We start from the raw sequence: 15,503 nt of genomic DNA, 5'->3' as shown, positions 1-15,503 counted from the left end.
CAGGGTTTGCCAACCACACAGCACCTGAGGAAAACTTCTCTCACAGCCTTTGCTAGCTAGCTGGCCATAGCCTAGAGCCTGGCACAAGAAGACCACGCTTGCTAAATGGGTGGGCAGGTGGAACAAAAGGATAACCTACTCACTGCTGATCTTCCTTAAACTTTGCTCGCTCCCTATTCCTCAGCCAAATCAGAACTTTCCACAGTTTGTTTCTGTGGTGTTTTTCATGACTGTTTAGGACTCCTATGTGCTCAAGTAGTCTCTGCTCCACAAATTGAATATATGAATTATGGAGTGCGAATGCCAGTCAGTGCTGCATCTCAAGGCTTATGCCCTATGGATAAAAACATTCTGCCTATGAGAGCACACAGGCAGCTCTAAGTTTCTTAGGGTCTTATCTCTTGGCAGTTCTTTCTCACTATCTTCTTCCTTGGGTATTCTAAAGGTGCTGGTAGCCATTTGGTGTACACAGACTACCTGATAATAATGTCCTATCATGCAAGTGCCATAAGTAAGCACCATTCCCCTTTCATTTAAATTAGATAAAACCCAGAGCTGTGGCTTGCAAGTAATGGAAGTCCACTGGGGAAATTAAAAGTTCACAAGGAGCGAACCCATTATAATAAAGCATTTGCACAGCCAGTGATTCCATCCTATCCTGTGGCTTCCCTATTCCTTAGGGTAAGATGAAATATCAAATAAGAGGACCTTTGGAAATAGTTTGAGGAATTTATTTTAATTGGAAATAGTGGTAGTATTCTGTGCTTAGAGTAAACGCTGGATCATACACGGCGGTGTCATCAGCTCTGTATAACGAGCCATGGAACATTCAGCACTGCCATGGTTCAGGTTCTCTGCACTATGCGTTTTCTCTGTTCCTGCATGTGTACTAAACTGTAATCATCAGGCTCATGTCTCTCTCCTGCCCTTGCTCTGATCTGTCCACTCCATATATCCCAATGGCTCTGCATTAAATACTGGCACCTAAATCAAGCCACTGATAGACCTTCAAGTCATTTCTGTTGAGACCTGAGATAAACCCAGGAAGCAAGCAAAGTAAGTGTAGATAACAAGGATGATTATCATCTAAGTAGTGCGGCCATAATTATAAGTTCCTCAGCACATCCTGGGCTCTGCCCGTGCCGTAAGCACTTACCTGTGTGCTCCCATATAGCCCTCACAGTCCCTCTCTGCAGGTGAGGACTAGAGAAGTTACACTAGCCCAGGTTAAGTAGCTGTGATAACTCTCAGGCCTGGAACTACTTACAAGGGAGAGGTTATACTGAATGCAAAGCCGGGTTTCATACTCCAGCCTGACTCCAAAGCTCGAGGTTTTAAGTACTCTTCCAGTTTTCCCTGGCTTGAGGGTTATTTAGAATCCTGAACATAAAGCTCAGGTAACAAATTAAGGTAATATCAAGCTTTAGAAGCTCGTTATTGACTGTGTGTCCTTGTAATTATAGCAGTGCTTGAACTGTGTCACATTTCTGCGTCTGGTTTTACAGTTTTTCAATCTGCCTTTACTCTCTCGCTTTTGTATTTTTAGATGCATCATCCCATTCAGATGAAACCTGCAGATAGTGAAAAGTCAAACGGTAGGTGGAACCAACTGTCTGATGTAATAGTGTCTGCTACCTTAGGTTAAGTCGCGTGGGGAAGGGAGGAGGAGCCAGCTCTAGCTGTTGTTTCCCTCTGGAAGGCAGATAGCTACTGCTCCGGGAACTTCACACTGTGCTCAGCACGTACAGAGAAATGACTGCTCCACTCCTCTTCTCAATTATTTGGGGTGGGGGGAACAACACAGACTGCAAAGATTGTGACATGTCCTTCTGCTTAGGGCTTGCGCTGTGCGGTGGCCTCGTGGGACTTGACTAGTACTGGTCTACACCTGCCGCAACGCAGGGATACATGATAGGTGGGAAGAACTCAAATGGAAAATAAGTAGCCCGTGAAGAAATGGGCCGCCATCTTTTGCTCTCTCATTGCTCCCCTCTGACTGTCCTGTTACATTCTTCACTATATTGTGTCAATACATTTGCATCAGAATCCATTCAGAATTCATCTGCTGATTATATGAACATACAGTTGTTTGAAAAATGTGTGTTTGGTGAGATTTATAATAAAATTGAGGTTTGCCTCTTCAAGGTACTTCAGAGTTGATAGTCCACATTTTTATCAAGTTTTTGCTTCCATCTCTACAAGCCTTCTGTCCCTGTTTCCTTCTTTTAATTTACTGAAATGTGTATTTAAAAGAAGCATCTACCTTCTTGGACCACAGAGCTCCTCTGTCCCACAAGACTGACATAATCAGCACTGTTTCCTTCCAGCAGGCAGTTTTGCACCTCATTAATTAGTAATCAGGGCAGAAGCCATGCACTTAGAGATCTATATATCTGCAAATGTAAATTATGATTGAGCTCTAAATCTCTCCACAAGGTATTTTTTTGCTAATTGTAGTGCATCCCATTTTCTGGCTTCTTCATAGACTGGAAAGTTTTGAAAACTCCCAAGTCTCAAGGGCTGCCTGCCAGCACTGTTTTGTCAGAGACAGGGCTTAGTCTGTCACTTTCCCACCCTCTGAGCAGGCTCTGGTGCTCTGATCCTCCCTCCTCAGCCTTGGACTTCCCTTAGTGCCCATTCCCAGGCCCCATACTGTTTTAGCATCAACAGTGGTATTTATCACAAAAGACTTGTAAAGATCTGCCGCTACTTTGTTGTGAGACCATGATCAAATTGCTTCCTTTGTTAGTTACTCATTTATCACTTACTGTGCGCCAGGACAGTTGGCAAGGGGATGGTATTATAGCAGAGAATCTGAAAAAGAAGAAATATTATGACCTTGACATGGAACTTTATTCATTTTACTGACTTAATACCTAATTATAGTCACTTGGACATGGAGATTTGTATCTGCTCATTCATAAACAAGGAACAGTGGTGACTGCCTTATGGGTGGGCTTTTTGTTTCTTCTTGAATATCAAAATAATATGTTTGGCACAGTCTTTGTCAATGATGAAACACTTTGCGTGCATGTGTGTGCGTGCGCGCATGCATGTGTGTGTATGGGTCAGTTCTGTGTGCGTGTATGAGTCTCAGTGTAGCCCTGGCTGTCCTGGAACTCATTCTATAGACCAGGTTGGCCTCAAACTTAGAGATCTGCCTTTGCCTCCTGAGTGCTGGCATCAAAGGTGTGTGCCACCACTGCCTGGCTGATGGAACACTTATTTAGTGTTAGTTACTAGCTTCCAGAGGTATGCCCGGGCTATGTAGCACTGTTTGCCAAGCATACCTTTCTCTAGAGACAGCCATTTCCGCCCTAGATTTTCCCATATACTCTTCTACTCCTTAGCGGCAGAGAGGAGATTCAGCATGTGGGGGCAAATCCTGTCAGTATACATCTTCTTGGAGTTTCCAGTCACCAAGAGTTGTTCTCCCTAGCCTTTGGCTCCACACTTCTCTAAAGTATATCAGAACAAAAGGCGTGGGATGAAAATCTGTCAAAATTATTTTTAGTTTTAGGTTTTATTTATAAACACACAAATTAGATATTTGACATAAGTACCTGAGGCCTGAAATGCCTAAGTATTGAAATATGGCATATTTTCTTCTGTGTATTGTCTATTTTTCATGTATATAATCAAATGTGTGAACCCTTTACTGCCAAGAGTTCTTGGTGTTTTGCTGCTTTTATTCTCCATTGTCAACTCTGCACACAGTGTGTGGTTTAAGTCTAACACCACTGCAGACCTTAATATTTGCCCCCAATTTTTCATGATCTGAAAAATCAAGGAGGATTTGGGTGTCCTTACTACTACAACTTAAAAAGAACACTTAAAATGGCCCTTTTGAGGGAAGTGTACAGGGCAACAGGTGCAGTAAGCCGCCACTGGGACCAAGTATTCAAATGAATGAGCCTATGGGGACGTTTCCTACTCACATCACTACACTCCATTCCTGGCCCCCAGGGGCTCATGGCCTTCTCATGATGCAAAATGTATTTAGTCCAACTTCAGAGGTCCTGGTGGCCCTTAAAGTTTCAACACTGTTCAGAAGTTCAAAGTCTGTTTGAGACTCAAGGCATTCTCTTAGCTGTAACCTCCCCCTGTAAAATTAAAAAGTAAACCATATACTTCCAACATAAAACAAAGAAAATTCCAAAAGGGAGGAATGGGGACATAGTAAAGAAATACTAGATCAGAGCAAAACTAAACTCCAGCAGGGAAAATACCAGCTCCTGTAGCTCTGTGTCCAGGATCTAGGGCTTTCGTTTGAAAGGGCTTCATGGCAAAGCCTTCCAGCTTTTCTGCCTGTAACGTACATCTATAAGGTACATGACTTTTTGAGCTGATTCTTTCCCTTGTATTGAGCTCTGGTTGGGAGATGGCTCCGACATCTCCAACATCCTTTAGTGTTCACTGCAACCAGGCTTCACTTTCACAGCTTCATGCAGTGGCCTGCCGTGGCCTTCTCACAGAGACTCCAACACTGCCACGTGTTGCTTGCCTTCAGGTGCTCTGTAAACCTATGCAAAAAGAATGCCTGACCCCCTCACTCCTGAATCTTTCATGCCTTCACAGCCAGTACCATCTGGATTAACTGCCAAGTTGAGTGCCAGCTTGAAATGGACCCTTGTCCTACTTGGCAGCACTATTAGCAACTTGTCTATGTTGGAGCCATTGCTGTCTATGAGCTAGCAACCTTCTCCTTTTACAGACTGGAATCTAGCTGTGTGGAGTCTTTTTCTGAGGTTATCTTTTCTATTGTTCCAGTGTAGAGCAAGGGCCCTCCTCGTCATGTCCCAACTCTCCTAACAATCACAGCCTCACACACGTGGGAGGCAGAGACAGGCGAATCTCTGTGAGTTCGAGACCAGCCTGGTCTACAAAGCAAGTCTAAGACAGTCAAGGCTACACAGAGAGACCCTGTCTGAAAACAAACAGAGTTCACAGTGTGCCTTAGCTAAAACATTGAGCTTCACAGTGTTCTGTCTCTATCCAACGTATACATTTTTAATTTCTTTCTTTTCCATTTGCTCTTTTTCATTGTAGGCCTGCATAAGAGTTATTAGTAATTGACATGCCAAAGATTGAACACTACGCTGATTTGAAATTTCCTCTACTAAAGAAATTGGAGCATTACTTTTTTAAAAAAATAAGTCTCTCTGTGCAGCACTGGCTATCCTAGATCACTACATAGACCAGGCTGGCTTCAAATTCACAGGGATACATCTGCTTCTGCCTTTTAATTGCTGGGATTAAACACCCAGTAGTCCATTTCTTTTTCATTTAGCCTCCCATAAATTCTCAAGACATAGGCAGAAAACAGCCAGCGTCTATCATAGAAATGGTCTGTAGCTTTGTTACCGGTAAGGTCCCCATTCTCCTATTAGAGCTCCTGAGCCAGGTCTTCACTGCTCTGAGCATGTGTGGCTTTCGTGCTCCCATTAGAACACACCACTGAGTTCTGCTCATGACATTTAACTACGCTTCTAGTCCAAAGTTCCAAATCATCCACATCTTTTCTCTGGTACCAACTTCTGGTTGGTTACTTTTCTGTTGCTCTGAAAAATATTCCACTCGGATAGGTATCTTATGGAAGAGTTTGCTTGGGCTTACAGTTTCTGAGCGAGTCCATGAGGCATGGTGGCAAGAGGTCACAGCTCAAGCTCTCAACCACACACAGGACACAGTGAACTGGAAGTGAGAGAGGATGAAGAGACTGTCTGAGCTCACCCTCAGGAACATACTTCCTCTGATAAGGCTCCGTGTCCTAAAAGTGCCATCACCTGCAAAAGTGCCAGGTGTTGAGATGTATGAGCCTACAGGGGAGTTTATTAAACAGCCCACCACACAGAAGAGTTTAGTGTAATGCCTGGCACACCAGAAATACTTAGTTTGCTGGCTTATGCTAATGCTAAATTCACAGCACAGTTCACAAACTGCGAGAGACATTTTGTTGCGTTTTAAGTGGCCCTGGACTGGCACACCTCGGCTGTTCACACCAGTTATAGATCTGCTCACAGACTGAGAATCCACAAACCTGCTTGTAGGGTGAGGTCTCCTTTTGCCTTCATTTTCTGAATTTTTGATTAGAAAAGAGTCAAAGCCATGAGAGCTGAATTACAATTACATTCCAAAAGCTCTATTATGGGAGTTCAAATGGAACTTTGCCTGGCATAGAGATGAACAGCTTATGTGGTTCCCTTTGGACCTAACTTAGGAATCAGAAGACATGCATACTTTTCACACTCAAATTATAAGTGCTGCAGCCCTTTCTGATTCGTCATGGCATTTTTGACAGGTAAGCATAGTTTCTAAGGCATAAAGAACACAACGATTTCTCTGGTTTCAGACACTCTGAATAGTTCCTGTAGCTGTGAAAGAAATATAACGAGCTCTAATTGCACTTGTATTGAGTTTGCTGACATTTATGTATAACACAAAGAACTCATCACAGCTAGACAGTTACTGTCTTCATTATCTGTGTGCTCAGATTCTGAAAGTTTGTATTTTCTGAGCAAGGACTGCTAATCACAGATCAATTAGTTATGGACAAGTGAATTCCAGCAAAACAGTCACCCTTTGAATCCTTATCCATGTGCAGTCTGATACGCGGAATCTCTAGTGAGCTCAGAAATGTTAAGTGCTTGGACATCAGCCCTGCACTGTTGGACCTTACTGAATGGACTCCATAAACTTCCATGGCTACCTGGAACCCACCCTTCCACAGCTCTAATTAAACCTGCATCCTCTATCTCACAGCCATGCTAGTCCATGGCATTTTGTTTTCTGTACTACTATACCCAATATCCAAAGGGAAAAATAAAAAGTACTACTCCAGATAAGTAATAATTGATGGGGTGTTTAATAAGAACACTTTAAAATACTCAGTCATCAATAGAATCCAGCTTCAGAACTGATGATGCTATGGGAAGTGTGCGTGAGGAGGCATGGATAAGAGCCCTTGCGTTAACTAGCATAAGCATAGTTACTTTCTTCCATGCTATATGCCATACATATTTCCATAGCATCCAGCTTTCAGTCTTCAGTCAGCTTTCAGTCCGCATACTATGAAATAGATGGTGCCAGCTGTATAAGATTTAAAAGCAGTTGCTGAGGTGACAAGTAAGTGATGATCCAGCATGTGCTTGCCTCCTGTGCTGTGCTTGGGTCTCATTGGCTAGAGCCAGTGTTTACTGTTGTCATGCTTCTTGTAGCAAGGAAGATGCTCTACAGAAATAACGTATAACACGTCCTGTTTTAGCCATCCAGCCTTCCAAAGTATTGAGAGAGCCTTAATCCCTAGACTCCAAAAATGCTAATTAAGACCGGTCTCTTTTTCCCAAGGCCTCCAAAACCTCTATCATTTTGTCAAGCTCAGAGCTAGCCAAAGTCTTGATAACTATTTTCATTGGCAGGCAAAAACCTTCAAAGCCACCATTAAAAATAGGAATACTAAGTATTTTCATCTAGTCACTTTCTGCTTTACCAGAAGATGGAAAAATAATTTTGAAATTCAAAGTGGAACCACTCGGAGATTTGGAGGCAGTAATTAAATGCCATATGTTAGCACCAACACATTGAAAAGTTGTTAATTAATTCAAGCAGCCCGAAATCCAGGTGTGACTTTGACAGATTGTATACCAGGGTGTTAGCACAGACTTACAATTAGGGATGTTTTAAAATGAAGTTTTGAGACCTCTAACTGGAAGAAGTTACCTTTGCACTCAAAACATTAACTCCTTCTCATTATACCATGAGAGGAGAAATTTTGTTGGCCCCTGCTCTGGAAGGCCTTTGGTTCTGTTGCTGTTACTCCTGAAGTAGGAAGCCCATCTGTGCAGTACTTCAAATGTGAAAAGTCTGGTCCCTGCTCAACCCATTGTTATCCTTGAGGAAAATGGTTTTGCCCTAAAGAGAAGGGAGCTTCCAGCCATAGTTCAGTAGGCATGGGAGTCCTGAGCAGAAAATAATAATAATTGGAGACTAGTAGTCTCGCTCTTCCTTCTGTCCATTTCCATGTCTTCACCAAGGGTGTGCCACATCTCACAGACCCTACCCCTCACAGTCCTCCACACTCAGGGTCACGCCCACAAATACCGTTTAATTTTTTTCTTTTTTATTAAATATTTTTTATTTTTTACGTATACATTTTTATTGTTACACATATGTACAAAAAACTACCTATAGCAAGAAGAACCATGACATAATCAGGAGTTAGATAAATGTTACATTGTTAGTGTTTTGGCTGTTTATATTTGGCAGCCTTGAAGAAAACATTTTCCTATCTTGGTGTGTCTAAAATTCTGAATGTAAATCAGTATCTATCATATCTTGTCATTATCAACTTAAAACATCTGTCTAGACCTAAAAAACATCTTAATCCCTAAAAAACTAGGGTTCATTGTTAAACTAAACTATCTGGTCTTCAACCCAATCAGAGTCTTGAGAAGGAATAAACTTGATTACCAGAGTATACTGGAAGTGCAGGTTAGTAGCTTTCCAAATGAGAAGATGACAGAGACAGTTTGCTACCTGAACAGTCATCCAAAACTCTCTATAATGTTGGAGCATCATCTTCAGCCTTCCAGCCCAATATATCTGACAGACATATTTGTGAGGCAGGAACTATTGAGGACTTGGTTACGCTGTCCTGACAGAGTTTGGCCATCGACTCTGCCTGCATCCAAGCTTGTCCTCTTTTAGGCAGAATTCTGTCTGTGGTAGAAATGAGGACATTTTTCCTAGTGGCTTGTTTGCCACATTTGAAGCCATCTCCACAAGTAGGTTCTTTGATGCTTATCATCCTCTTTGAGGTAGGCTGGGTGTTACGAGGAGTTAACCTGTCTAATTGTTAATGAATCTTTAAAATAATAAAAACATTTTTAAATCCCCTATTCTGTATGTCTCTGGGGTTTTTAAGACCTTATCAAATGATAGCCTATAAATATACAACTGGGGAGACTATAAAAGGTCCTTGTCAAGAGATCTGGGATTGCTGAAGCTTGGTGTCCTGGCCACTAGATTTTGCTAATTCACAGTAGATCACTGGTATTTCATTTGTTCCAAAGGTACAGCAGAAACAATACTTGAAATATTTTATCCAAATAAAAGATCCAAATAAATACCCCATCCAATGAGTGACTTTTAAATCTATCACTGTTCTTATTCATTGGGCCCATTCTCTGATCATAGATACTGTTTTTCCCTCTTCAGGTACACCAGTGTGTTCCTGGTTTTGTTCCTTATATGTTATATGTCTTGTTTTTCCCACTCCCCAGGTTCTGCCTTTATTTCTTAAGTGTCCCCTTAGGAGGACATTACAAGAGCTCTAGGCTTTCTCTGAGTTGTCTTAGAAAGTACCCTGGGCGTAGAGGGGGTAGATTCTGCACACTGCTCTGGCACCCTCCATCCCAGTGCCTCAGTTAACCCGAAGCATGTAGCTGGATTCCTTCTCTGCACTGCTAAGGAAAGAGAAAGAGGAGGAAAAGAAAGAGTAGTGGACAAAGGTGAAATAATTATCAGGGCCACATTTCAAATTAGTGGCAACACTAAAACAGAGCAGTCTCTCAGTCATGATCATGCCTTCTCCCTTTAAGCCTCATCTGCGTCCTCGAGCTTGGAAGAAGCAGTAACAGAGCAGGAACCCTGGGCTGGGGTAGGAACAGAGGCTGTAGTCTACATTGGCCTCATATTTCCTGAATGACCCTAGGAAAGTTGCCTTCCCCCATGGACTCAGAAATCTGTTTTACAAATGGATGGAAGTAGTCCTTTTTTTACTATGTGGAATTCTATGACAAAGAACATTTATCTGCCTCATTTGGGTTCTTCAGAACCCAATATACTAGATACAAAGGGCTTGGAAATTTTAAATTAAAGTGAGATAGCATTTAAAAGTCCATTTCTTGTCAGCCAGATGTGGTGACACACACCTCTAACCCCAGCACTCGGGGAGGCAGAGGCAGGTGTGACCAGCCTGGTCTACAAAGTGAGTCCAAACCAGCCAAGGATACACAGAGCAACATTGTCTCAAAAACCACTAAATAAATAAGTTAATAAGTAAATAGTCTGTTTCTCTCTCATACTAGAGCCTTTTAAGTCTTCGGTGAAGTCATGTGGCTTTGGCTGTATATGGAGGAGCACAGACATTATAAAGAATTCTGCAACAGTGTTGCTTAATAGTGAATCACTGAGTTGCAATAGTGCTGCAGAACTGAACCTGTCCTAGAGGGCTCACGTCACATACCTTGAATTCCAGTGGAACCAGGACCCAGAAAATCCAGAATAAATACTTACTGTTTATATATAAACAATACCTGCCTATGAAGGACTAAAAGAAACAGAAGTAACTATCACTTTTAAACAGCAGTGGCAAGATGGTAATGTAGCTTCAGTAACAAAGGTTACACACACTGACTGTGGCAGAGCCTAAGCTATGACTCAGGTATGGCTAGCTCTGTCCTCCCCAACCCACACTTTTCCTCTGAGAACTAGACTAAAGTGAGGCAACAGAAGATGAACAGGTCTTATTTCTAGAGGGTACCTCAGACATCTTTTAAAAGAGCCTCTCTTCCTAGAAGGGCTTCCAGCACTGTCCTGAAATAGTTTTATTTGTGCCTTATAGGCTAAATATAGGTCACATATCAGTGAGCAGAAAGATGGAGATGTGCTTCAAGTGTAACCAGCCTGCCGAGTTAGAAGCTAAAGCAACTGTTCCTGGCCTCAGAATGGAAGAGGGACTGGTTTTGGGGGGTAGTGGGGAGCAGGAGGAAGAAGGCAGGTGCAGGTCTATGGTTAGCTATAGTGCTGCACTCACTCTCACGTGGCCAAGCCTGGTTTAATGTAGTAATGAAGCATTGATTGCGGAGAAAAAAAATGATGACACGGCCTTTCTTCCTTATTTTTATCTCCTAGCTGTGGAAGACCGAAAATTGTTCATAGGAATGGTTTCGAAGAAATGTAATGAGAATGATATCAGAGTGATGTTTTCTCCGTTCGGCCAGATAGAAGAATGCCGGATTCTCCGGGGACCCGACGGGCTGAGTCGAGGTGAGTGTGCTTTCTGTAAAGTCTCTTTCCTTAAATGCTAATTGGAACTCTGTGTCGCAGTCAAGGGAGATGTAGGCATCACATACAGCAGGGGTTTAGCTTACAGTACATCCCATGTGCTCAAGTTATCCAACCTGAACTTTTCTGTGTAACCAAAACAGTCATCTCTTACTTCTCCAGGTGAAAAGGTCTGAGCGCCAACATTAGGTCAGGTCCTGAGGAGCATGGGCAGGCTGCCTAGCTCTATACCCCTTTTCATCCTCAAACTGAGCAGGTTTGGAGGACAAGAGGGAAAGGCGGAGGGGATGAGAATGGTACTTTTTCTTTTCTGCTTGCATTAAAGATGTCGTCTTCACTTTAGCTATGCAGGCCTAGAGAGAGTGTCACTTCTCATGCAGTGCAGACAGATACAGCGCTTCAGAGGAACCTCACCTGTACTGCCCTGCATCTGACCAAGCTTCGAGTCTCTAGTCCAGTCCTTAAGTGATAGAAAAGTGACTTTGACCTTTAGAAAGCTATAGACTCTTCTTTTGCCACAACAGAAGAAGCAAAGGCTGTGGCTTAAAGCCATGAGGAATGCTACGGTCTGTAAGCCACTGTAGCAATCAGTGGGGATCACCTTTCTCTTTCTACACCTGCCTCTCCCCTAGCAATACCACGTACCTCCCTCCATAAAGTACAAGAAGGGACAGTGTGTATTAACAACTGTCTGACTGCATTTCCCAAGGCAATCCAAAGAGGAAGTGTATATCAAGTGTTTTTCAGTTTGTAGAGAAATCTTCATTTTGCAGTGCAGTTTCCATGGGGCTAATTAAGAGTTTTCCTTATTCTCAAGCTCTGGTTCTGAGTCAACTGTGGTACCCAACCACACACTGGAAGAAATAGCCAGGCTGTAAGTATCAAGGTGATCATTTTCACCTGTCTCACCATTCTTACCTAATTTCAAAACCATGAGAGGAAGTTTTTTGTTTTTGTTTTCTTACCTTAGACATAAAGCTTCATGTTGTCAGCTCCGAGAACTAAAGTCAAAGAACCAAAGCTTCACCAGCATCCACCTCCACCTCTTGGAGGCAGTCAAGAGAACTAGGAGGGGTGGCATGCTCCCTGTGGTTTCCTCTGAAAGTGGTCAAAGGGGTGGGGAAGGAGAGCCCTGTGCAAATCACAGCTCACGCACGCATCCTCTGTCCGCTCTGAAATGCTTGTTATATTGCCCTCACTTCAAGGCTAGACTCCTAAAAGCTGGAGAAGATACTGAGTGTGACCTTAAATAACAGACTCAGCACCCCAGTCAGGGATGCATGAGGAGAACATGAAGAGGACAAAGAGGGAGGGGGTGGAAAGGGGAGGGAGGGAGGGAGGGAGGGAGGGAGGGAATGCCTTTAAATTAGTCAGTGAAGCTTATAGTCACTCAGTGACTCTAACTCCCAGTCCCAGAATTTGTGATCTTAGTCAATTTATTTTCCAATTTCTGCCTCTTCGTTTCCCCATTCATAGATGGCAGCAGTGGAGGTGTGTCTGTCCTGCTTCTCTCACAGGGCAACATTAATAACCACTTACTGTCGGAGTGGTTTCACAGAGGCTGTGAGCGTGAAGCTGAGTGCTAGCTTCTGCCGTCCGTCCAGGGCTTGGCTTAGGCAGGTGAAGTGGCCCTAACACTTACTGGCTCTGCCATTCTTGGGAGATGAACATGGTTCAGTACCTTTAGGTATTGTTAGCTTCCGTGGGAAAGGGCAGAACGCCCACTACTCATTTGGAGAACTTAGCCAATTTGATCTGCTGCTTGGTTGATTAACCAACACATGACCCAGGAAGTAGCCTGTTTCTATAGTAAGTTATGGGCACCTCCCTTCCCAGTAGTTTGTGCAAATGGATGGAGTCAATGTAAAGAAGACAGTAACACCCCCACCCCCACATTTAAACTGAAAAGTAATTTCTGGTGAGCTGGTGAGAGTTCTCTATTGGAAACAAGAAAATAGTGATTAATGACCATTTATTCTGAAATACAAAGACACACAGTGGTACATTTTCCAATTGGTAGGATGTAGGGACTCCTGGCTTACAGGGGCCTGCTCCCAAGTCACTGTATTTGGTAAAAGAACAATTCTCTTTCATGCTACTGTTTTGCTCTCATTGAAGAATTTCTGTTTTCAACCAAATATTAATAAGTGTCTCCCATTAGTGACACTCCAAATGAAAGACACTTAGCAGTTTTCACCTAAGTGTCTGTTGCTAGCTCAGCTGTTAAAAAAAAAGAATAATAAATAAAATTAAGTGAAATGAAAGCTTGACTGCTCTGAAGAATACCCTTATACAAAATCAGAATATAAGGCCAGGTGATGGTGGCACACGCCTTTAATCCCAGCACTAAGGAGGCAGAGGCAGGTGAATTTCTGTGAGTTCAAGGCCAGCCTGATCTATAGAAACCTTGTTTCAGAAAACCAAAATCAGAATAAAAACTGAAAAAGTTGTTAAGTTAGACTGTTTAGTGATGATGATGAAGGTTAGCTTTCATCGAATGATTGGCCACCACCTTTTTCCTAGACTTATACAGTTCAGCTATAAATATGAAAACAGACAAGTAGTCAGGCAGACCTCCCCAGCCCCCACTCTTCCTCTGCCACGTCAGCCATTTGACTTCCTCTGTACCAGGCACTCCGCCGAGGCCCTCAGATGTGCTGACTCAGGACACCACTCAGCAGCGCAAAGGCCTGAGAGCTGCCGGGACACACAGCCATGCCTCTCAAGCCCTGTTTACACTTCCAGTTACTGCCATTAGCTTAGGAGGGAAACAAAACACCTCACTATCACAAGTCCATGTCCCAGGACAGACACTCACAGAAAACGGTTGTGTCTACATGGAAAGGGCCTAGCACTTGCCAGTCACACAGAAGTACTTAGCAAACATTTTGTCTCATCCACGCAAAGGGCAGCCTGTGCAGATCTAAAGGCTTTTCCCCCACTGGGGACAGGCGTTCATTCTGCTGACTCTCCTGTTTCCAAAAGCATGTTGCTCATCACTTTCAAGCTGCTTCATATCAATAGTCACACCATGTGCAAGGACAGCTGCACCTCTCAGGCACCTGCACAGCTCTCCAGGAAAGAACGAGTAGGCCACCACAACCAGCAATGACATTTCCAATGAGACATTTGCTCTCGAAAGCAAAGCCTGAGCTTTCCAAACCAACTGTACATATTTAACAGTGTGACTTCAGGATGGTAAGCTCCTAACGTAAACATGTTCCCACTGCTCCATACAGTCAGGAAGGTCACTGAGCTCTACCCTGTGCCATGTCTGCACAATGGCATGTTCCCACTGCTCCATACAGTCAGGAAGGTCACTGAGCTCTACCCTGTGCCATGTCTGCACAATGGCAATTGAGTATCTGTAACTTCGAAGCCAGTGAGAAAGTTCATTTTGTTTTTCTTTCCCACAAACTATAGCAGAATCTTCACTACCATCTAAGAAAGTTTTCTTTGTACTGTGTAAGAGTATCCCAGCTGTGTTCCACCATTCCCTGCCTAAACCCTGACAGATGAGTGTTCTCAAGGAGGAGCACAAACAGGGTTGAGCACTCGAGTCCTTGCTTGTCCCTTGTTTGTATTCCAGCAGTCTATAAAGATAGAGCGTCTGACTACTCAGACAGGTATGTGGAGCAGACTGTTTTGATCACAGTTTAGTCCTGTCCACCCCGCACCTCAGTATTCATCTGCATGGAGACTTTTACCACATGTTCTTTGGAATACTGACAACATTTTGCCATCCTGTTGAAAATAGTCTCCCAGTCTCATCTACGCAATGAGACTTTGCCAGCTGCTAAGTGAGTCCTAGTCCATACCCAAATTCAGATGCCATAAATGAATGATTGATGTGTCAATGCCAGTTTTCAATATGCTAACCCAGCATTGCATAAGATAAATTAGATTGCTAATGCATGTGCCCAACTATTATGCTCTACTGTGTGTTGGACCATTCCTGCCAGTGCTAAAAAGATACAGCAAGAATTGGCTGCATTATTATCTTTACTAGGTAATAATGAATTTATAAGTTTTTCATAACTTGAAGTCTCCTTTACTGTAAATCATGTTTCTCCTATTTGAGATGCAGCAGGCCACTGTGCCTCTTTGAAAGAGAGGCAAAAAACAAGTGAACATTGAACCCCTATCTAGATCTAGCCAATGGACAGGACATTCTCCACAGTTGAGTGGAGACTGGGGTCTGACTTTCACATGAACTCTGGTGCCCCATATTTGACCACGTCCCCTTGATGGGGAGGTCCGGTGGCACTCAGGGGAAGGATAGCAGGCTACCAAGAAGAGACTTTATACCCTATAAGCATATACAGGGGGAGGAGGTGCCCCTCAGTCAGTCATAGGGGAGGGGAGTAGGGTAAAAGTGGGAGGAAGGGAGGACTGGGAGGATAGAAGGGATGGGATAACAATTGAGATGTAATATG

The 15,503-nt window shown here is 43.2% G+C and overlaps 1 protein-coding gene across 22 annotated transcripts in view; it reads left to right on the top strand.

Annotated features, from left to right (window-relative positions):
* The window catches only part of Celf2 (CUGBP Elav-like family member 2), an 833,341-nt gene that overhangs the window by 754,064 nt on the left and 63,774 nt on the right, over positions 1–15,503 (top strand). For all 22 annotated transcript variants that reach the window (XM_051151384.1, XM_051151368.1, XM_051151379.1 and 19 more), the window contains 2 exons: positions 1,547–1,595; positions 10,915–11,049. In XM_051151384.1, coding sequence (XP_051007341.1) covers positions 1,547–1,595; positions 10,915–11,049 — 184 coding nt within the window. The remainder of the gene's footprint in view (positions 1–1,546; positions 1,596–10,914; positions 11,050–15,503) is intronic.

Source organism: Acomys russatus, chromosome 9 (genome assembly GCF_903995435.1).
Source record: "Acomys russatus chromosome 9, mAcoRus1.1, whole genome shotgun sequence".
NCBI lineage: Eukaryota > Metazoa > Chordata > Mammalia > Rodentia > Muridae > Acomys > Acomys russatus.
This window is presented reverse-complemented; position numbering and strand designations above follow the sequence as displayed.